We start from the raw sequence: 22136 nt of genomic DNA, 5'->3' as shown, positions 1-22136 counted from the left end.
GCGAACAAGTCTGTTTTGGTAATTTCTGGGGTGAGGGAAGAGGTCACATCCCAGTTTCCTTGGGCTGTGGAGCTGTTATCACCTATTATCTCCTGCCTTGTGGAGGGAATGAGCTGATTAATCATTGATCACTGCCTCCCAACTGCTTTAATCCTTAAACCTTTAACGACTGGAGGTTCTCCGGGTGTTTGGAAAAGATAACGAGAACTACCCAGTAAGGCAGGAATACTCTGTGCCTGTAGCACAGAGACCAGAGCATTATCTACAGAAGACTAGGTGAAATCAATTGGGGGTGGGGGTGGGGTGAATGGCCCAGATGGTGACTTGTATATGGGGAGCACATTATTGAAAATTACGTCATGAAAAATAAATGAAGTTGAGTTAATCATGGCCATTTTGTCATGCCCAGCCCATCAGCTGAAGAAGTGCTCTAATTCTAACTTGTAAGAGCATGCTCCGATTTGTGAAACACTTCCCAGCAGAAGTTCACACCGATGGGCATTCACTTAGTGGTCAGTAAATACCACTTCTTATGAGAGATACTTAGGGAATAAATGCAACCTTATGGTCCTAAAATAGTAAGCACACTTATTTTCCTTGCATTACATTTCAGCATATCCTGTGCTGGAAAAATCCTGAATTACATAGTAATTATACAAACTCTGTATTATATTTTGAACCATTTGTTAGAGGTGATTTTTAAATGAGTGAGACATATTCCTGGAATAGGTGAGCTACACAGAATAGCAGGCACTAATGATATGTGTGTTTGTATCTTTTTAACCTACTACTGATTGGCCTTTGGTGCTTAGTTAAAAACTCCGGGAGAACTGGTAGGAGTGTAAAAACGAGAACATGTTGGTCTTGCACAAATACAGTGAATCACCACCTGGCCCCACAGTACCCTGCCCACCAGGCACAGCAAGTCCTGCCACTCTGGTCTTTCTCACTCGGCATTTGGTCACAGGTGCAGTGGATGCAGAATGAAGAGAAAAAGTGCTAAAAACTTAGTGTGCTTACCTTTTTTTTTTCTTTCAGAAGGCTGTAAGGGAACAAAGAAACAGGAGGGGGCAGAGGGCTTGTAAAGGAAAAAACAACAGGGGAGGCACTACAAGGTGTTCAAGGACAGGGGAAGTAAGCCACTGGGAAGGTGGCTGAAAACCAGTGGGCACTGCGGAAGCATTCTACGGATGCCCAGGGTCTGTGTGAAGCCCCTGACAGTAATAGGGGGGCGGGATGGAGGGTGAGATTCAGTGCACTTCAATGAATATTTACTGAGCACTCAACTTAAGGTACTGTTCTGGGGGCAGTCAGGGATACAAAGATGGATTGCTCTCTGGAACCGTATAACCATGTCGACTGTAATAACCCTAATATCAGCAACACTGTTCTGGTGATGGCTAGGCAACCTCTACATCATGTTACCAAATCAGTCAAGTATGCTTGCCCAAGAAACCATGTCTAAGTTAAGGACAATATGCTGGATACTGAGGAAAGAATAAAGGTATATTCTCTTTAAGTAGTTTAAAAAATTCAAGATCAATAGAACAGACATATTATGTCTGTACATAGATGTGTCTACAAATCCAGGTCATGTCAGAGGACCAACGTGAGGTCTGTTAATGTTAGTTACCCATCATTTCTACCCCAGTGGTCAGAAAAACAGCTGGTAACACTAAGCACTTAAAGCTGAGTGGTGGAGATCATAGACTCTAGAGTTAGCCTGTCTGGGTTTGAATCCTGGTCCTTCCAGTTGCTAACCGTTTGACCTTGTGCAAGGTGCACAACTTCTCTGTACTTTAGCTTCTCAATCTGTAAAACGGAGGTGATAATAAGATCTAGTTCATAAAGTCATTGTGGGGAACTGAGTTAATGTAGGTCAAGGTACACAGAGCAGTGCCCATCCTGCACAGTGTTTGGTTAACACTGGCTGATGTCAGTTCTCCCGGATCACCACCCATACACTCAGGGAATGGTACGAATCACAGAGAGGGCCACATGCACGCAAAACACAACTTTGGGTATTCGGGCTGACAGTACACACGTCGACCAGTTTGGGGTTTAACATCATTTCCAGGCGATGTCCTGCATGACCGTGGGTGAACGTGCCCAGCTTCCCCATCCAGGTTTCTGTGCCCCCATTTCAGGAGCCCCTGTTCCACTGGCTTCCTGCCAGTTACTGTCAACATTTTTTACATTTGGTGTTATAAATACCTCATATTTAGAAAAGGGAAACTGGTTTGCTTCATGATTTCAAGAAAAATTGGTAAGAATATGAACTCTGTAGGGATGAGTAGATACATATGTATATGAACTTATAATGATTTTTAAATATACTAAAAGCTAAAACATAACAAGAGGAGAATTTCAAGAATCTCATATAAATCTAATTTCTCTTGCTTTTGGCATAGCTTTAGAAATCTAAAAATGAATAGCTGACATTTTAAGAACCTGGTTACAGAGTTCCAATTTAAAGCACACACTACAAACCCCCCCCCCCCCAAATAAAACACCAAGAACATGCTTGGGCAGTTGCCATGGCAACATAATGTAGAGCCTACCAAGCTCTTTGTTATTTTGCTGGAGATGCTGTGCAAAAACACACTCATGATAGATTCTTTACTAATTAAGTGGAAAAGGTTAAAAAATTCTAGATCCATGTGATTTTCATCTGTGCCAAGACTCAGAAAAGCAAATATTGAATATTTTAAGAAAGAATCTGAAAGTAATAACTGTAAGATCAATTATAGATCAAAGTAGAAATAATATTGAAGAAAACGAAGAAACTTGTTTTATATTATATGTTATATTCATTTCATCACCATCTCCTCATAAGCTGTATCATACTATTTTAATGGAATAATCAATTTGTATAAACAATTTGGTTTACAGAGTCTCTTATTTTATAAACACATTTAAATACTTTCCTTCTTTGGCCACATCTATCTCAATTCATTTGAGAGTCCACACTTTCAAATGCTAAACAGCTACAACAAAGAAAAATGGTCTCTAAATTAACAGGAGTTTATATGGCAAAAAAAAGCTGGGGGGGGATGGGGGGAAGGAACAATGATAGGAGAGAGAGAGAAGGAATAAACAGCACTTTGGAGGCTGTGATAAAATACTGTCTGGTTTTAATTTCACTTCTCTGATTAGCCACCTCTGTTTCCCTTGCAGGTTTCTCTCTCTCTCTGCCCCAGCTGTCAGATTCCAGAGCTACATCATGATCAGCTATAGACTATTCTCGATCTGTCTCTCTTCTTAGGCAGCCTCATCCTTAACTAGTGGCTTTTTTTTTTTTTTTTTTTGAGACAGAGTCTCACTCTGTTGCCAGGGCTAGAGTGAGTGCCGTGGCGTCAGGTCAGCCTCGCTCACAGCAACCTCAAACTCCTGGGCTCAAGCAATCCTCCTGCCTCAGCCTCCCGGGTAGCTGGGACTACAGGCATGTGCCACCATGCCTGGCTAATGTTTTCTATATATATTTTTAGTTGTCCAGATAATTTCTTTCTATTTTTAGTAGAGACGGGGTCTTGCTCTTGCTTAGGCTGGTCTCGAACTCCTGACCTTGAGCGATTCACCTGCCTCGGCCTCCCACAGTGCTAGGATTATAGGTGTGAGACACCGTGCCCGGCCAATAGTGGCTTTAATCATCACTTGTAAGCATTTATTTCCCCAGCCCAGGCTCTCTTCTGAGTTCCAGGTCAGTTGATCCAACTGTCTCCTAAACTCCTCCACTTTATGCTACTTTAAAGCCAAACTGGGTCCCCCTGCAGTGCTCCTTCTTTCAGTAAATGGTGGCTTTGGTCCTAACACAGACATACTCAATACCTATCTGCTGAATGAATAAGTGAATGAATGAATCGATCAAACCTGTTACACAAACCAAAAAACCTAAGGGTCATCCTTGATGACACCCTCTTCCTCCCCCTCCATGAATCAGGGTCCAAGTCCTGCCCATTTCACCTCCTAAATATTTCCCGGAGCCATCCCATCCTTGCAATCTGCAAAGCCACTACTCTCTAAGGCTTTTGCCTGGATTACTGTAATAGCCTCTGAACCAGCAATCAGGAACATGCAGATGTAGGACACAGAGAAGTTAGGCAATCAGTACCTATAAAATGAATAATTCATTAACCAAACTGGTAAAGCTGGTCTAAGAAAAGGAAAGAGACATTTACTAAATGCCAACTATATGCCAGATACTCATCTAGATGCCTCAAATATACTACCTCATTGAATTTCCACAGTGACCCATTTTACAGAAGAAACTCAACTACACACAGGCATCAGGGAGCCCTCCTGGTCCCAATAAGCAGAGAATAATGATGATAAATATGAAGATGATGACGGTGGTGATGACCACAACTTACTGAGAACATATTTGAGACACTGTTCTAAGCGCTTTGTATGCGTTATTTCATTTAAGTCTCATCAGCCTCCTATGAAGTAGGTGATTTTGTTATTCCCTTTTACAGATGAGAAAACTGAGTCACATAGCACTTAAGTTGTTGCTCAAGGTAAAAAACCAGGAAGTGGCATGCTTTGAATGTAGTTCTGTCTATTTAAGAATTCACTAAACATCTGTTTAACTTATAGCAAGTTATTAGAACTGATGAGGCCATACAGCTAGAAGAGACAAACCAATCCATACCCTCAAAGGTCTTGTATTGAACTTGAGGAGCCTGCCTCCAGGATCAGAGCTGTTTCATCATCCCACCTCTCCCCAGTGGAGGGCAGAGTTCATGGGGAAGCCTCCACCAACTCCAATCCCACCTCCAAAGGGTGTGTTTCAGGTGCAGTCAAGGCAGCCAATCTCTTCCCCATCCCCTATGGAGGCCCAGTTTTCTTTGAGCAAAGTATAGGAGGAGATCCTTTAGCGCTAATTCAGTGACAATACTGAGTATTTATCTTAAAATGTCTTCCAGAAAAAGCACTATGAATGGCATAATTATGAAGATTCCCTTAAGGGTCTAATCTTGTACTTACAATTTTATAACTCCATCTGAGCACCTGGAACAGAGCTGCTGGCTGCTCCTGTCTTGTTTATGTTGACTCTGCCCCAGCTGAACAAATCTACAAATTACAACGGATAACAGTAAGCTAAAGAAGGAAATACTTGCAACTAACTCGGTAGATCACACAAAATGGTGTGAACTTTCAAATGACAGTAATATGCTTATTTCAGAAAAGCACCTAAAAGTAACCTATGGAATGCAAAACTTTGCCTGATTTGAGAGTGGGTTTGTTAGAAGTAAAGGAGAAGGGTTTCTGCTTAAAATGTAAGTCCTAATGCATATAAGAATGAAATAAAATGTGCATGTTATTGCAATTCTACTAACTTACACATGATGCAGAAGTTGAACAGAAATGTTCCCAAAGTCGGGAAAATGATCTTGCAGAGGCTGCCACATCTGAGGGTGACACACATCTAACACACAGAGTGCAGACAGCATGGGGAGGCATGTAGGGTGGTGCTCGCAGTGAGACAACAGGTGTGGAAAGGGCAGGATCAAGTGAGGGGTCCACCTCCTGAAGCAGGGACACTGCTGAGAGCCCCCGTCATGGACCCAGTTCCCCCCACCACTCCTAAGAAGAACACTTCCAACCAAGACGGAAGGAGACCAGCTGATGAGCACCACAGCCACACACCCCTCCTCAAAGAAGACATGAGCAGCACTAACGCAGACTTTAAGCTACTAGCCAGAGGGTGTGGCCAGGGCCAGCAGAGCAGGGTCAGAGCATACCCAGCAGCTGTTTCTGAAGTGCTCACCTGCTGGAAGCCTGCCTCTGCTGCACGCATGCATCTTCCCCTCAGGGATGGGGTTTTGGAGTTTTGTTCCAATGTGCCCATGGAAGATTATGGGGCAGGATTAAAGAGCTAATTTCCTTCCCATTTTTCTATTATTTAAAAATATTTTCTTTTGATGACTATGGATAAGTTTATCATTTATTTTTCATTAGCTTTTTTAAAGGTCAATAAAAGTGCAGAAACTATCAATTATTAAATAATTACAGTGCTATTGAAAAACTTTCAAGTAGCCTACTTTTGTCCAATTTGTAACTTCAGCAAGTGAAAAATTTTGATCTATTTTTTTGGGAAGATTGGCACATAATATTGACTATTTTTACAGAACTTTAATTTTTCACAAATCAAGTGTACAACCACAGAATTAAAAAAAAAAATTGGCAGGCATATGAGGCTTCAAGAAAGTAAATAGCTTCCAGGTCCGGTCAAGATAGTAAACTAAAGACTCTAGAAAAAATGAGGGAAAAGGAAGCCATAGAGAGCAGGGCTCAGCAATGAGAACAAACTGCAAAATTGAGGGTCGGAAGGTGTTGAGACCCAACGTAGGAAAAACAGGCAGAAGGACGAGAAGCTGGAAGACAGGCTACAGAAACCAGTCCTAGCTGCGTGGCTTCCCTTCCCCAGAGTGCCGGGCTAGGCCAGGGGGGAGCTGTGACCTGCAAGCCAGCCCAGGGCACCATCCATCATGCGCATAAACTTCGGGGGGTACCAGCCCACGGGGTGAGAATTTGGGTGGGAGGGACACCTGCAGTTCAGGGCCAACGATGTGGGCTCTGCCCTTTGGACCAGAGGAGGCACTAGGATAGCCCCAGGTCCTGGTAGGGGCAAGAGTAGGTACCCATCGGTCCCCAAACATCCTGTGGTCATCCTCTGGCACAGTTACCCCACAGATACTGATGGAGAGAGGCTTCCTCTGCCTATAGCAATGTCCATGGCAGATGGAGACGGGACATGCCCCGGGGCAGGCATGTGGGGAGGGAGAAGCCCAGTATGGCCAGTGTGTCCACAGGGAGGGGCTGCTCACAGAGGGCAACAATGCCAGGCCCGCTGTTTCTCCCCTTCCCCCAAGGTCTGCATCACAAGCACAGGCAGCTGATACGATCAAGGGAATAAAGAGGAGTGCATAGTCTAAAAGCACAGGACACTCAGAAACAGAGGATTGTCTTTTGGGTAAGTCACTGAATGGCTTTAGAATCTACTACAGAGTTGTTTAAAGAACAAAGAAAACACTGCACTGTGAATTGTTACACAAATGAAAGGAGGAGGTGTTATTCCTCAGAATATCAAACACAGAATCTGGTTGCGGAGGTGGATTCCACTCTCCCCTGCAGCGATCCCTGCCCTGCAGGCCGGCCCTTGCATCCTTCCTAGACTGTCTATTTCCCAGGGATGCTGTGGCTGAACAAGGCTGCATCTTGCTTCCTGAGAAAGGAGAACTAAAAGTGGGCAACAGAGGCTGTCTGAGCTAATAAGGTTCCAGGTGAAAGTCACATCTGAGGCAAGGGATACTGTTTTTGCTTAATTAACCTGAAAAAAATTTTAGTTCTTGACATACAGTAGACTTATGCTCTCTGCAGTAAGAAAAGTCATATTATTCAGTCACTAACCCCAGACAATTCATTCTTCTAGACCATGTTGCTTATAAAGGCCCAGTTCAACTACAAAAGAGTTTAGCTACAGAGTTCTGACAGCCATTATGAGTGAGTACCATGTGTTTGTGTGTCCAAGAGTGAGGAGGGTGTGGCTATGTTCTGAATGACTAAATTGGCTGCTAGTCAGACAATGATGCATAGTCACAAGAGTGTAGGTTATAGGAGCTGCTTCTGTAGTCAAGAAATGCTGCGCATTTTATATCTTACATATTACAGAGCAGATTCTTATTAGTTTGAAATAAAAAGACAATATCCAGTTCAATGGATTCTGCACATGAAATGTCCTTCTTAAAAAATAACTGAACATCAGTGCTCATTTTATAGTATACAATTTACACATGTATACATAGTATACAATGTTCACATAATCAAGTCTTCTGAATGCATGTATTAGGCTGAATGGTGTTTGCAATGGTCTCATCAGGTTCTGGAGGACTTCTGGGTGAAGGATTATTTTGCAAATCTGATAACTATGAATCTCAGAAGAACACACATACACACATAATTATGTGCTAGATCTGCCTAATGAAGGTCTGTAACACTGTGAATTGCTGCCCTATTATCACTGCTTTCCTTTTCCTCCTCAGCCACCACTCCCAGCAGCACCCCAGAGCTACAGTGAATCCAAGATCCTCACTCTTGTTAATATCCCAGATTTATTTTGCAAGAAGGTACCTTGATCTTGAGGATCTGGTAATGAAAGAATGTATTTGTACTTTGGTTTGCAGCTTGTATATGATAGGCAGTGCAAATACCTGTATGCATCATAAAGTTTTATCATTGAGGGTTGACGGGGAGAGTCTCAGGCACTCAGCCCTTTAACTCCAAATATAAATTAATGTTTCAGAAGTTGACCCCCTGAATGCTGATACTGCATTCCAAGTGGAATTCCTTTCCTTCTGTATTGTTGACTATTTTCATTTCTTAAAAGTTAAACTAGGTATGTTACTATAATAATAAATTTGCATTTTTCCTAAATCTCTACATGAAAATATCTTACCTTGAATAAATGGCAAAATCTTCTTCTGAGAGACCATCTGAGAGGTTAATTCCATACACCTCTTTCATGGGCTGGACCACATTCTGGGGTTAAAAAAAAAAGAACCAGAAAGAATTTTTAGACATTTAGCATGTTAAGATTTCCAAAGATGAAAAAATCAACCTGTGAATTTTTCCACAAAAGCAACCACAATGTTTCCTCAGTCTGTTAAACTTCTTAGTTAACGGATTAAAAAAGTTTGATGTCCATTTCCACTAAAAATAGTTTATTTAGGGGTAAAAAAAAACGTGTTAAATAAATACTAGTTGCCTTTGTATAATGCAGGAGTTGGCGATCCTTTTCTGTAAAAGGACAGGTAGCAATATTTTAAGCTCTTTGGTTTATACTGTCTCTGTTGCAACTACTCAACTCTGCTATTATAGTGCAAAAGCAGTCACATATAATATGTAAACAAAGAGGAATACAAAAAGGCAGTAGGTTGGATTTGGCCAATCAGTTGTAGTTTGCCAACTCCTGGAATACAGATTCAGTTCTTGTATTATCACATTTTTATTTGCCATACCATTTTTATTTCTAAATGACTTTTGGCTATTTCTACATATCAAATTTCCCCAAAGCTGGATTTGGTTCTTTTGTTATTTACTTCCATTTGTTTTCCCATAATATTGAACACAATGAATTTCCCACTGGCGCTACTGAAAGATCACGAGGGCCAGGTCTAAAACCTGCATCCCAACGACGAGCTGAGTGGATGGGCTGCTCAGAGTGGGGCAGTATTCTCTTAAAAATTCTCAAATGGTAAGAAATTCACCATTATACATGGGAGCAAAAGCACCAATTTTATTTCAAAATGAAACGATTTTTAATCATGTCTATGCTAAGTGTATTCATTTTATGCAGTGCCTCAAACACCACACATTAAAATGGTGTGAGTGAGACATGACATTTTCTTGCTCTCAGCCTTTTAACTGCAAGCAGTATTTTAAAGATCATTCTCCAGAGCCTCATGCTGGACTGTGCAGGTTTCCTTCCCCCACACCTCGGTCACTTTGGCACTGTCCCCTGTGTCGGTCATCTTCACGGGAGTGGAGCGCTGAGACACGGAGCCCTCCTCTTCCCGGTCGGTCCCAGAGTCATCCTCAGAGCTGCTGGACACAGCCTCCTCGCTGGGGGGTGGCGGGGCACTGGCTGCCGTTTTCCTCTGTAATACAGCCTCTTCTCGATTGCTCTTGTTTCTTTAAAAAGATGAATATGGATGTGAAGCATCTTTAAACGAACCCTCAACGCTGTGTATCACTCTCTCCTAAAGCCTTAGTCCTAGTGAAGCGTAAGAAAATGACTGCGAGAAATTAGTTTCTGGATTCAAGTTGTGCTAAAGGGAAAAGCTTAATACTTCTCCATGTACATGTACTGACCTTATACGAATGTAAGCCCTGTTATAAATTCACAAAATACACCAAAATGTACTTGCAGAGTACAGAAAACTCTTCTCACCACTTGGCTACCAAGCCTTCCTCTGGTAACTGAAATCAATATTTTCAAATTTTATGGCATAACAATAGAAGACTCTATGTTTGAGACATTAGTAAAATTATCTATAACTTATAAAAGCTTCATGAAAAGATCAAAGGTCAACAGACAAATCCATGTATATTTTCCTCCTATGAATTTTTATTAATCACAGTTGATCCTCGTAATGAGCAACTTATGAACATAAACTAAACTTTACAATTTATTGTGTTATCAGTAAACAAGTATATTTGCTGAGCATTCCTTCTAAGAATAGAGAATAGATGGGAAAAAAACAGAAAAAAACCTGTATTTATAAAATTCTTTACTTTTATTTTAGTGCCAAATTTGAGAGTAGTAAGAATATCTTATTTATTTTCATCTACCCAAGATAGTACTTTGAGAATATTTTTTTAATTCAGAAAATATTTTATAGTAATACTTTTCACATTTATGAAAATATTTAATATTTCACCCTTCTCTATAAGGAACTAAAAATACCATAATATTCTAAAATGTTCTATGAAAGGAAAATGCAATTTTATTTGACCATGGGTTAGATTTTGTAGAAAACAGTTAGTTGCTGACTCTTTGCAACTAAAAATTAAAGTTGGTAGCGTTTCTGTGCTACAAACTAATATAGCTGGTCATTTGCTCATTTGTCCTGGGAACTCCCTGAATTCTAAACTCCTGAGGACTTTTCTTCTTTTAAATTCCTCTTAGCATCTGGCCAGAGCTTAACATGAAGCTATATAAAGGCCACATATTTAAGCCATAGAAATGGTGTATCTGGAAAATATTAATATATATCCCATCGTATAAATCACATGTAGCTAGAATCCAATTAGGACCCCATACACATCCCCAAATACGATTAGAACTCTGTATCCACAGTCTGGCCAGGGTTTCTGGCCAGAGTCTAGAAGAAATCTTATCATTGGGACTAGGCAGGTCAGAGATTCTTACACTAGAAAACAACATATTTCACCCCAGTCTAAGCATGAAGATGAAAACATGGTATGCCTTCTTCACTGGATATAATAAAATAATAATCCCTCTCCAAAATAATGTTTCAATAACACACAGAAAATATATTAAGTTCTCTATCTGAGTGTATTTGCTTTTATCTTCCTCAGGATGCCAACAAAAATAAATATAATAAATATGAATTTTTGCTTAAGTATTTTATGTTGGGAAACAGAGAATGCTGAGTTATTTATAGGACATAACATATAATATCTGTTATTTGCCTTTATGCCATCTGTTATATTCCCAATTTAAAATAATACAATGGCCTGGATTGCTAAAATTCCCATAAATTCTACCTTCAATGTTGAATACTTCAGTGATCTCAGTGCTATAAATAAACTACTTGTATACATGCAATAAATGGACTGTGCCCCAAATTATGTGACTTGAAGTTACTAGTTTTCGGTGGAAATTATATTACAAGTGCTATTATTTTACACGAATCTTTAAAATTTCATTGTATACACATATCTTACCCCAATACTGATTTTCCAGTTTCATCCGGTTTACGCACAGTAAATGGACTTGGATCAATGCCAACAGTCTTAGGCATAAAGTCACTGAAGAAGGGTGAAAAACATTCCATATGAATTATTGTCCATTCAGATGATACTGGCTTCCATCTCAATTCCCACTCTTAGAATATTCCTTCACTCTCAGAGTTACATGTATTCTAAGCCAAATGTTTAGGGGAGCTTAGGTGATCACAGCCATAAAATCCCATGAAGTAACAGCACTATCTAATTTCAATGTTACCAGTCTTCACTGTGGATTCTCTATTAATACAATGCCCAGTAGTTTTGAATTTAAGATCTTGTTTACTGGAACAGTGTTGACATCTGAACTTCTGCTAGAATGTATACCATCTGGTCATATATCACAATTAGTTCTCAGGTAAAACTGACCTCATAAAGGCTGAAGGCACAATATTGAGCTGTTCAGTTTTATGGATGCTTTTAAGCTATACCACCACCTAAGGAGGTAGACATAATGATCAAAAATGCAGAGGTATGAATTGAAAGAAATATCAACATCTACCTCATTAGGCTGAGGTTAATCCATTAAAACACTATTGGAATACTTTAAATAGAAACTTTTAATTTACCACTTCCTGAGAGAAGCTAAGGCTTCTTCCTCATTATGCAAGGGCTACCTTCTTGTTACTGCAGAAGCCTGATCAAATTCTGTAATAGATGCCAAACGGCAACAGTTCCATGATTGATGCTGGTAAGACTCATGGCCGCTGGCAAAGATACTGCTGAATATTACATTTTTTGAAGGAAAAGAAAGTAATCTTGAATCTGGCTCAAAACGTCTATTTTAACAGTTTGAAAATGTTTTAAAGATGTAATTGGCTTAATTTTTTCTTCCTTTTTGAACATATACAGTTGATCCTTATCATTTGCAGCATCCATGTTTGTGAATTTGCTTGCTCGCTAAAATTTATTTGTAACCCCCCAAATGAACACGTGTGTTTTCGTAGTCATTTGCAGACATGTGCATGCACAGAGTTCTGAAAACTCTGAGTTGTCCAATGCTTATCTTCCCAGCTGAGGTTAAGCAATTTGCACTTTGCCTTTTAATTTCTGCTCTCATACCATAAACAAGTGTCTTTTTCATGGTCTATTTAGTACCATGTTTTTCACATATTTTATAGGTGATCTTGCTGTTTAAAATGGTTTCTAAGCATAGTGCTGAAGCTATTCTAGTGTTACTAAGCACAAGAAAGCTATGATGTGCCTTATGGAGAAAATACACGTTAGATAAGCTTTGTTCAGGTGTGAGCACCGTTGGCTGTTGAGTGCAATACTAATGAATCGATAATATACAGAAGCTCCTCGACTTGTGACAGGGTTATGTTCTGATAAACCCATTGTAAGCTAAAAATACATTTAATACACCTAACTTACTGAACATCATACTTAATGTAGCCTACCTTAAACATGCTCAGAACCTATACATTAGCCTATAGTTGGCCAAAATCCTCTAATGCAAAGTTTATTTTATAATAAAGTTATTATGGTATATGGTTTCTACTGAATGCATATTGCTTTTGCACCACTGTAAAGTTGAAAAATCATAAGTGGAACCATCATAAGTTGGGGACTGTTTGTATATTAAATAAATTTCTGTCTTTAAACAGAAACACACACAAACTATCAATTGACAAAGGTGTTGTGATCAGAGGCTCTCAGGAGCCTAATCTTGTATTTCCCTTAGGAACAATGGGTCAGTATTTACTACCATGGCTACCACAAATAAAATCAACTATAGTAAGTCCTCACTTAACGCCATCAATAGGTTCTTGGAAACTGTGACATTAAGCAAAACAATGAATAATGTCACTTTGTTCAACATCATTTTGAATAAAGTTGCAGTTTCCAAGAATCTATCAGTGTGAGGGCTTACTGTATATATCTATATAAACACATATACATGTCATTTATCCTTTGCAGAAAAATTCTAGAAATAACAAAGTCCTTACAGTCAAAACTGCTAAGTTTTAATGAGTTTAACTGAAAAATCAAGCAAGTAAGAATTTCAAATTTTTCCTGACCATCTGAAACTGAAGTAAAATGTAGAGTGATTTCTAGGAAACAAAAAGCACAGAATGTTTCTACATGTACCACATAAAGTTTAAGTATACATATACCGTATCTGAATAAAATATATAAAAATTTAAACTTTAGTATAAAATACAATAATAAAGAAGTGATTTGCTTTGGTCAATTTTCTTATGCTGGTCCCACCGTTTTTCCTAAAAGGTCCTATCAAATTCTAAGAGACATACAAAAATGAAGTATGTCCAAAGGTGACAGACCAGAATGGAGAGTCCAGAAACCATGTCACATGAGTTATGAAAGAAAGAAAAAGGGATATTTACCTTGAAAAAAATTAATATTGCTTCCTCAAATATCTGGAGGGCTATCACACAGAAGAGAAATTAGACTTGTCCTGTGCCTAATAAAAATGGTAACAATAATAGCTACCATTTATTAATTACCTACCTGTGCCAGTACTACCTGAGGCAACTGGTGTGTGCGTGTGTGTGTGTGTGTGTGTGTGTGTGAGAGAGAGAGAGAGAGATGAGAAAAATAAGGCTCAGATAGTTTGGAAAATTTTCTCAAGGTCACACAGATAGGCAGTGGCTGACCTAAGATTTACATCCCAGCCTTTCTAGTACCAAAGACAATGCTTTTTCCACTAGCGTATGTTAGCTCTCAATTTCTTTGCTCAATGAAAAAACTGAGTTTATTTCAAATGGCAAACAAGGCCTAATGGGAGGCAGATTTCAACTTATTAACAGGGAGAAATCACCTCCAGTTGTCTAACAATAGAAGCAGATGCCTCTTGAAGTAGTGGGCTCCACATCACAGGGGGTATTTAAGAAGTTGAACACATACCTGAGAGCAGACTTGCAGAATGGATAGAAATGGTAGAGATAGAAATATATATATATAAACTAGGAAAACTACTATTTCCAAATACTTACAGCATCATAGTACTTACAACATACCGTGCTGAACTTGTCATAGCCAAGCAAAAGGTATCATCAAAACTACTCAATTCATATGGCCGAAAGAACTCATTGTGGATATCAATCTCTTCTTCATATCTGTGAAATTTCTTCACTATCAACTTCTTTAAGTTTGCAGCACAGATAACTAAGAGAGATACTGCCTGTTACTCTAAAAGTCTTTAGATTACATAGAGCAAACATTTAGCCATACCAACTGCGTTCACAGAGAGCACTGTCGGGGGCACAGCACTAAAAGAGGCTCAGCCCCTCCTCTGGCACTTACACACTTGGAGAAGAGATGAGATGTATGCACAGAACACAGTGAAAAGCTCAGTGTGCTGAGCTCTAAGGAGGCGGGAGGGCCTCTGAAAGTCCAGGGTGGGTGCAGCTACTTAAAGGGAGCTCTTCAAATTCCTTTTTGCTCTTAAATAAATTCCCTTTGCATTCTAGCTAAAAATCATCTGCTTTTTCACTAAGTTTTCCTTTATATTTCAAAATCCTATTAATGGATTTAACAGGATTTAAAACGTTAGATAGTTAAAGCCCTTTCCTTTCTTCTCCCAGAACAACCAAACGTGCTTAGCAACATGAGTAATAATTTTGCCCAGAATTTCAAATTACAAATCCTTTCCAAAATGAATTACTAATTTATTAAAAACTAAAAATCCTTTGCAATCTTCTTGTTTCATGGCCTTCCCTCCCAGAGTTGGGATGGTGAACCATGACTAGATGGCGTCCTCAACCCCGGCGTTCCCGGTTGGCAGATCTTACTAGGGACCCTTCACAAATGGAAAACTGGCTTGTCCAATGTCAGGGGAACTAGTAATAGAGCCAGGACTAACTTATATTTCAACTTGGGCAATTATTTAAATTTAGAAACATCATTCTAATGTATTGTACATTTAAGATATTGCTTTAATATAATTTTTTACTGCTCTCTGACAAATTAATAAAATTTGAATGTGACTAAAATGTACTTTTATACACACATCTGTACTGTTTTTCACTGCTTAGTAGAGGAAAAAACTTTTAATTTCTTCTTGTCAATGAATCCTTACTTGTCTCCATTCCTCCCAAATATGTAGAAATATAATCAGTACTAATTTAAAATGATGAACTAATATATCAACTAAACATTTGAGATATACTTAATAATTATAAAAAACAATACAAGGTATTAGCCTACTTAGACAAAAAGAAGTACAACAAAATCCTTGCCCTTTAAGAAGCTAAGAGATGTTACAATTCCCTCTCTACTAAAACAGCAACATAATACTGAGTAGCCATTTGCTTCCTTCTAATAAAATATTGTAAACAAATGATTTAATGCTTCAGGTTCATTTAGTTATAACTCCAAAATATGTTAGTGTAAAAACTAAAAGAGAAACAGTTACTTACCTTCATCATAAGGCAATGGTAAATGCTTTATTACCTCTGGTGTCCACCAGTAAGTATAACTATAAAATAAAAAAAAAAAAAATAAGATGGGCCGAGTGTAAATGTTGGTTTTCTACAATTCTTTAGATAAAAGAATTTGTATGGTCTATATTAAAATGTCACCTCCTACTTCAAAGTTAGTTTTTTTTCTTTTTAAAACATGTTTGCAAAGCTCTTGACACAGGTCTTCAACATGTCAATTCTCTTCCCAACTCCTTTCTTCTCTCCACTACCTTAGATTTGCGAAAATGCCAACCATATACTGGAGAGTCAAGATGCTCTGATGTTATTTACTTTTGGCTAAAAAAAGACTTAGAAATGTGTACTAAGCTGACTCTATGAACTGCTGTTTACTTCTGCTAAGGACTGTGCCTACAGTTACTCTGCCTCCATGTGAGCAGTGAAATCTTCATCTAAATCCTACAGCCAGGACTCCCTTGCATATAGTTATCTGGCACATTACTTTTTCTACTCTGCTATACGTACACACATCTGTATGTGTAGTTAAAATAGTTAAGCAAATCAATAAGGAATGAACTGGACAGTCCTAATGAACAAGTTTCCTTAGGAAACAGTATAGGCTCTATTAATCTTTAACTGTAAATATTCACTACTTGATTATAATCAGAGTGAGGGTGGGAAATTTCAACTGTCTGGATTTCTGTTAGAAGGCTCACCTACTATAAGCAGAGAATCTGAGAGTATCCTGACCGGCCTTCTCTCTGAAAACTGAATTTGATTCTAAATCAAGTTCTGATGAAATAGATATTTAGAGGAGAAGTGCTATGTCAAAGTTCATGAGAGCTAGGAAGGGGAATAATGTGAAATAGTATATCAATAATTTTTAAAATCCCAGATTTCTAAAGGTTAAAAAAAAGAGCCTATTGTCAAAAATGCTAAAAAGAATTTAATATAAATTAAAAATAAAATGCTGAAATTAAAATCTTGAATAATCCTGATTATGAAGAAACAGTGGAGTTTCCAAATGCAATTGGCAACACAGGAAACTCTCCTGGAGATGGCAAGCGGAATACACAACGAATAATGCTGAAAAAAGGAACATGAAGCCTAAAGAACTGGGGTGGGGGGTGGTCAGGATGATGATTATAGGAAAGACTCCTAAAGTTTTGTTTCAGACTGAAGTCATACTTTAGAGCAGTGCTTCTCAAAATTCCGTTGCGTAAGAATCACCTGGGGATCTTGTTAAAAGGCAGATCCTGAATCAGTGGGTGGGGCCTGGGATTCTGCATTTATGACAAGCTGCTGGGTGATGCCAAAGGTGCAGATCCTCAAACTGCTTTCCAATAGTGAGGCTTTAGAGAATGAAAAGAACAGAGAAAGGATAGGTCTGCTGCTTGTGGAGAATTCATTCAGTTGTTCCGCATTTATTAAGCACATGCTGTGTGTCAGACACTGCTCTATGTGTTGGAAGTGCCATGCTGAAAATAACAACAGAGAAAGTACAGCTACTTAATTCGAGTATTGTTTCTATCTTCACATAGCACCAGCCATAACAAGATTCATGCTTGAAAGACAAAAAAAAAAAAAAAACCACAAGATAAGAAAGAACTGTGCACAACCCAAGAGACAGAGGGAAGCAGTAGAGCATCTCTAAAAGCAGTCAAGTGTCCTGGTGCAGCTGAGGTCAATAGTCTTTAAGGAACAGTGAAGCATGGAACTTATACTAGAAATGGGCAAATGTAGTTTTGATGCTCAAGAGTGAGAGAGTGACAGATTCCAAAAATTATACATCAATGAAGGTGATGTTAACCCCAGGAAGATAACAGAATTAAATATTAGATGGAGATGCGTTCTAAGTGATCTAGAAAGATGATCAGTGAATTCTCTGAATTCACATATGTTCACTAAAATATGTCAAACCAGGCTAGCTCATTTTCTTTTTTGATAAAAGAATCAGACTGTCAGAGTAGGGGAGTGAAGACATGGGCTTATTGCTTAAGAGGGCTGTGTATGTGTGTGTATGCACATGTGTGTGTAAGTCCTCTGTTGTGATGACCTAACCTCAGCAGAGGAGGAAAGCAGAGAAAGTATCAGCTAGTATACGAGGAATTCCCTAAAGAATGTTGCTTACAATTAGCTTGCTTAGGAAAAATAAGTAAACTTTATAAAGAATGTGTTTTAACTCAGAATGCACTATGTGGAGAACAAAAATTAAGAGATAACCTAGTATCAGCGATTTAAGACCAGGCCATAAACTTTTTAAAAAATATTACTAAATGATATTTCCCTAAATAAACAACATAAAGCCATTTAATAATACTTAAAAAAAAAAGTCCAAGTCCTGTGAGTGAGTCTCAGAAGCAAAGAAGTCCATGAGAAACACCTGCCTTGGGGAAGATAAGCTGAGATGGGTGGAGGCTTAGAGAGGTTAAATACCTAGTCCAAGGTCATATAACTGCAGAGATTCCAACTCAACTCTACCTGACCCTGAGGCCCACACCTCAGTGTATCATATTAAAATGCTTCAGGTAAACTGTGCATTTCTTTTGAGAATACTATTACCAGTTTGTTATCAAAATAACCTGTACTGGTGAACGTTGAGAAAGCCAAAGTGAGTGGTGGGGTGATGGGACACTAGTAGCAATTTGACACTAGTAGCAATTGCTCTAGTCTCCTATGTTTCCCAGTGTGACCGACAGTGATTGTGTTTCCTGGAGGAAAGAACATTGGAATCACAAAGTACATGATGCTTAGATGCTACACTTAAAACTCAGTTTGAGTCCTTGAACATTAGAGTCCTTTAGAGTTTCACACTTGTAGGAGACACTGAAAAATGATGTTGCTGGTTTGCTTTAGTGGAGCTACAACTTATATTCACTGATAAAGTTTGGAAACTTTATACCTTAGAGAAAATGCAAATTATTAACTACAATTTTCCCAACCTGCTATTAGGACATCAATAATATTAAACTCATGGCAAACATGTAGTAAAACTCGCTGCTTTAGCCCACATGGTTATTTCTCAAAAAGAAAAGTATTTTTTATTCAAAATAACATCAAATCTGAGTTTACATAATAGACTAAGAAGAAAAATACCTTCTTCTTGTTGGTAAAAGTCTCATGGTATTTTTGTGATGTAAATAAAAATCTGTTGGCAGTTCCCAAAGATGAGGTTTCCCTTCAGTAGGATGGAAAACTCCCAGGAAGAGATTAATAGAATCTTGTCTATCAGCATCTAAAAAGCAAAAATATGTATGTCAGCAAATCCATTACTGATGTATATAACTTGGGGGAATGTTTTCTCAGGAGGATAGTGGTACAATTGTCATTTCATAGAACATATCTCTGAAAATCAAAGTAGTATTTACACTTCAAAATACATACATACATATACTTCATATACACATATACTTAATCTAAAATAGCCACCAAGATTTTGAGCAGAATTAAAATCTTGCTTAAAAAAATGTTTCCTTTTTGCTCCATATCTCTTATAATATATATAGAAGGCACTGAACATAAACTGCTTCTTGAATTTTGAGAAACTCTTAAAAATCCTTAAGAACGCAGTAAGAGACCTTAGCAGTAATTTTATTTTTAAAATGAAAATATATCCTCACCACTTGTTTGTTTACTTGAAGTAAATACATCTTTATTGCAAAGACAAGCAGAGACATCAGACAAATACAATGACCCAGTTTCTATCCATATTCTGTTGCACAACCTTGAACAAGTCAGTTGCATCTGCTTCCACTTCTAATCCTTGAAAAGATAGTCTCCATTTCTTTAGCTGAGACAATGTTTACAACATTTGTTTCCCCCTCAGCTGTGAGCATGGTCCATTTTCTTTTGTGGTTAGTAATGAAGGCAGAGAGGGCACATGAATAACAGGCTCATTCTAACTATTCAACCACTCCAAAAATTACCTTTTCAAACTATATTCTAAACTAATAAAAAGGACTCTATATATGTTTTACTTCTTCCTTTTCCTGATCATAGTTTGGTAAAATGATAATAAGCACTGAAGTGGTTTCCTGAACCACCCTCCCCATTCTACATTCTCCCTTGTATCCTTCTCTCTGTCCCCTCATTTCCTTCTTTCCATTCTTATCTCAGAGCCCTATATATTCATTTGTGGCAGACATCCACAATATAAATAACAACCTCTCTACAAAAATGAGCATAGAGCTAAAATGATAGCACAATAGAAATGACTGTGTTTGGAACAAGGTACCATTATCATAAAATCAATTTTCTTCGAACAGCTATAGTGAACACAGATACATCTGAAATTATCAACATTGTTCTCATTGGGTTATTTGATCATTTCAGCAAAAGAAAATGAATGAAATATGGTACATCAAATATGTAGTTATTAGTATTTTGACAGGAAGCATTCCATTAAAATAGCACTTACCTTTCAGGCTAAACATAAAATATACAAGGGATATGTTTATATACTGAATATATGTGGGGCTGTTTTTCCTACTTTTTGAGAGAAAACATCAAGTATTAAATAATGCAGACATTACTGACCCAACTTGAACCCTTGTTACATAATACAAAAGTAAACATGCTGCCCTTTATGCTTCTTAAATTGCCTTAATGACACTTAATAGTTCATTCTACCTCAAAATATCTTTAACATTAGCTAGAAAAGCTTTCCATTTTTCAGCCATGTTTTCAAGAAGATTTTCATCCTTAAACTTAATAGTAGCTTCCTTTAATTTTTAGCAAGTATGGTAAAATGTAAGACATGAGAAATATAACCAAAAAAAGGATATTCCTTCGAAGGATCATAAAGACTTCTTGAAAGTACTGATGTTGTTATAACTTAAAACATATCTATGATGTTTATAGTCACTTACTAAGCTTGGGCTACACGGCCAGCCCTAATGAACCTGAGGATCTCATCCTGGCTACTTTTGACTGCAAATAAGATAACCACCTCTAGGAAGATGGTAGTATTTAACACTTTGGATATGGACAGGAGCTTAAAACTGGTAGGTTCTCCGTAGTTGTGGATAACAAGAGGGCAAAATGATGACCTACTTTTATATTCAGTCATGCTTTAAAGCTGCGGTCCTCAAACCCTGGTCCCAGGCCTGTTAGGGACCAGGCTGCAGAGCTCCGCCGTGCTCTGCCCTTCCATGGAAAAATTGTCTTCCATGAAACTTAGAAAGGGGGTGGTGCACAGTAGGAGGTGAGCGGTGGTGGGCTGGCATGAAGCTTCATCTGTATTTACAGCCACTTCCCTCCCCTTCCCCTGTCCATGGAAAAATTGTCTTCCATGAAACTGGTCCCTGGTGCCAAAAAGGTTGGGGACCACTGCTTATAATGTTGGGTGAAGCCATTTCAATGCTGTTTTCTGGGACTATAGTTTTCAATGCCTGGTGAGCTTTGAAGTCTTTACCCTGTAGGCTTTTTAGTTACATCTTTGTATGAGGAGTACACGGTTCCCACCCATGCATGCATACTCACACATTCACTGCACTTAAATTACATACATATGTGTGGGTGTATATATTTGTGTACATATGTATATATACACCAAATCTATTATTAACTGCTGCAGGTATACAACTTTCTTTTCTTCCTAATGGGATTTAAATTCAACAGCTTCAGCAAGAAAATCCAGGCTTAAAAAATTTGATTGTAAAATAAAATTAGAAAGAGCTTAACAAGGTCCTTAAGGGAATTAAAAGCTCTTCCTAACATGTGAAGGAAGTACCTAGGCACCCATGCTTTCTCTGTAAGGTATCCTTCAACTGCCTATGTAACTAGTTATGTCAGAAACTAAAAGGTGATTCTTACAGACAAACCCCAGAGCATGCTAATATGTGACGCCTCAAGAACAGTATTAAAAATGAGCCTGAAAGAGGGTAAGTCGCCTCGCATCAATTTGTCCATACAGACCAAGGGTAAAATTCTTAACAACCTAATTTCACTATCCTAGTTCCTTAATCAGTATCTTCCTGCCTAATTCAGAGGAATAACATGAGGAAACTGATTAAGTTTTGCAAAGTTATCCTGAGTGTTTTAAAGAAAATCATTCTATAATATATTGTCATCATTATATAATACCCATTGTAATTTAAAAATAAGTTGTATGCTCCATGACACCATGCTTCTTAAAATAAAGAAGTCTGTTTTAGCCACATTATTCATGAAATCCTTCCTTTCATAGTAGTTCCTTTTTCAGATGTGCATAATTCTGCCTTA

At 38.3% G+C, this 22136-nt stretch overlaps 1 protein-coding gene across 1 annotated transcript in view; it reads right to left on the bottom strand.

Annotated features, from left to right (window-relative positions):
• Nucleotides 1-22136, bottom strand: part of FIG4 (FIG4 phosphoinositide 5-phosphatase) — a 94164-nt gene that overhangs the window by 15425 nt on the left and 56603 nt on the right. The window contains exons 16-22 of the mRNA XM_069487295.1: nt 19011-19149; nt 15915-15973; nt 14514-14661; nt 11473-11556; nt 9498-9693; nt 8459-8541; nt 4987-5073 (exon numbers count right to left, since the gene is read on the bottom strand). Of these exons, the coding sequence (XP_069343396.1) occupies nt 4987-5073; nt 8459-8541; nt 9498-9693; nt 11473-11556; nt 14514-14661; nt 15915-15973; nt 19011-19149 (796 nt within the window). The remainder of the gene's footprint in view (nt 1-4986; nt 5074-8458; nt 8542-9497; nt 9694-11472; nt 11557-14513; nt 14662-15914; nt 15974-19010; nt 19150-22136) is intronic.

Source organism: Eulemur rufifrons, chromosome 15 (assembly GCF_041146395.1).
Source record: "Eulemur rufifrons isolate Redbay chromosome 15, OSU_ERuf_1, whole genome shotgun sequence".
NCBI lineage: Eukaryota > Metazoa > Chordata > Mammalia > Primates > Lemuridae > Eulemur > Eulemur rufifrons.
This window is presented reverse-complemented; position numbering and strand designations above follow the sequence as displayed.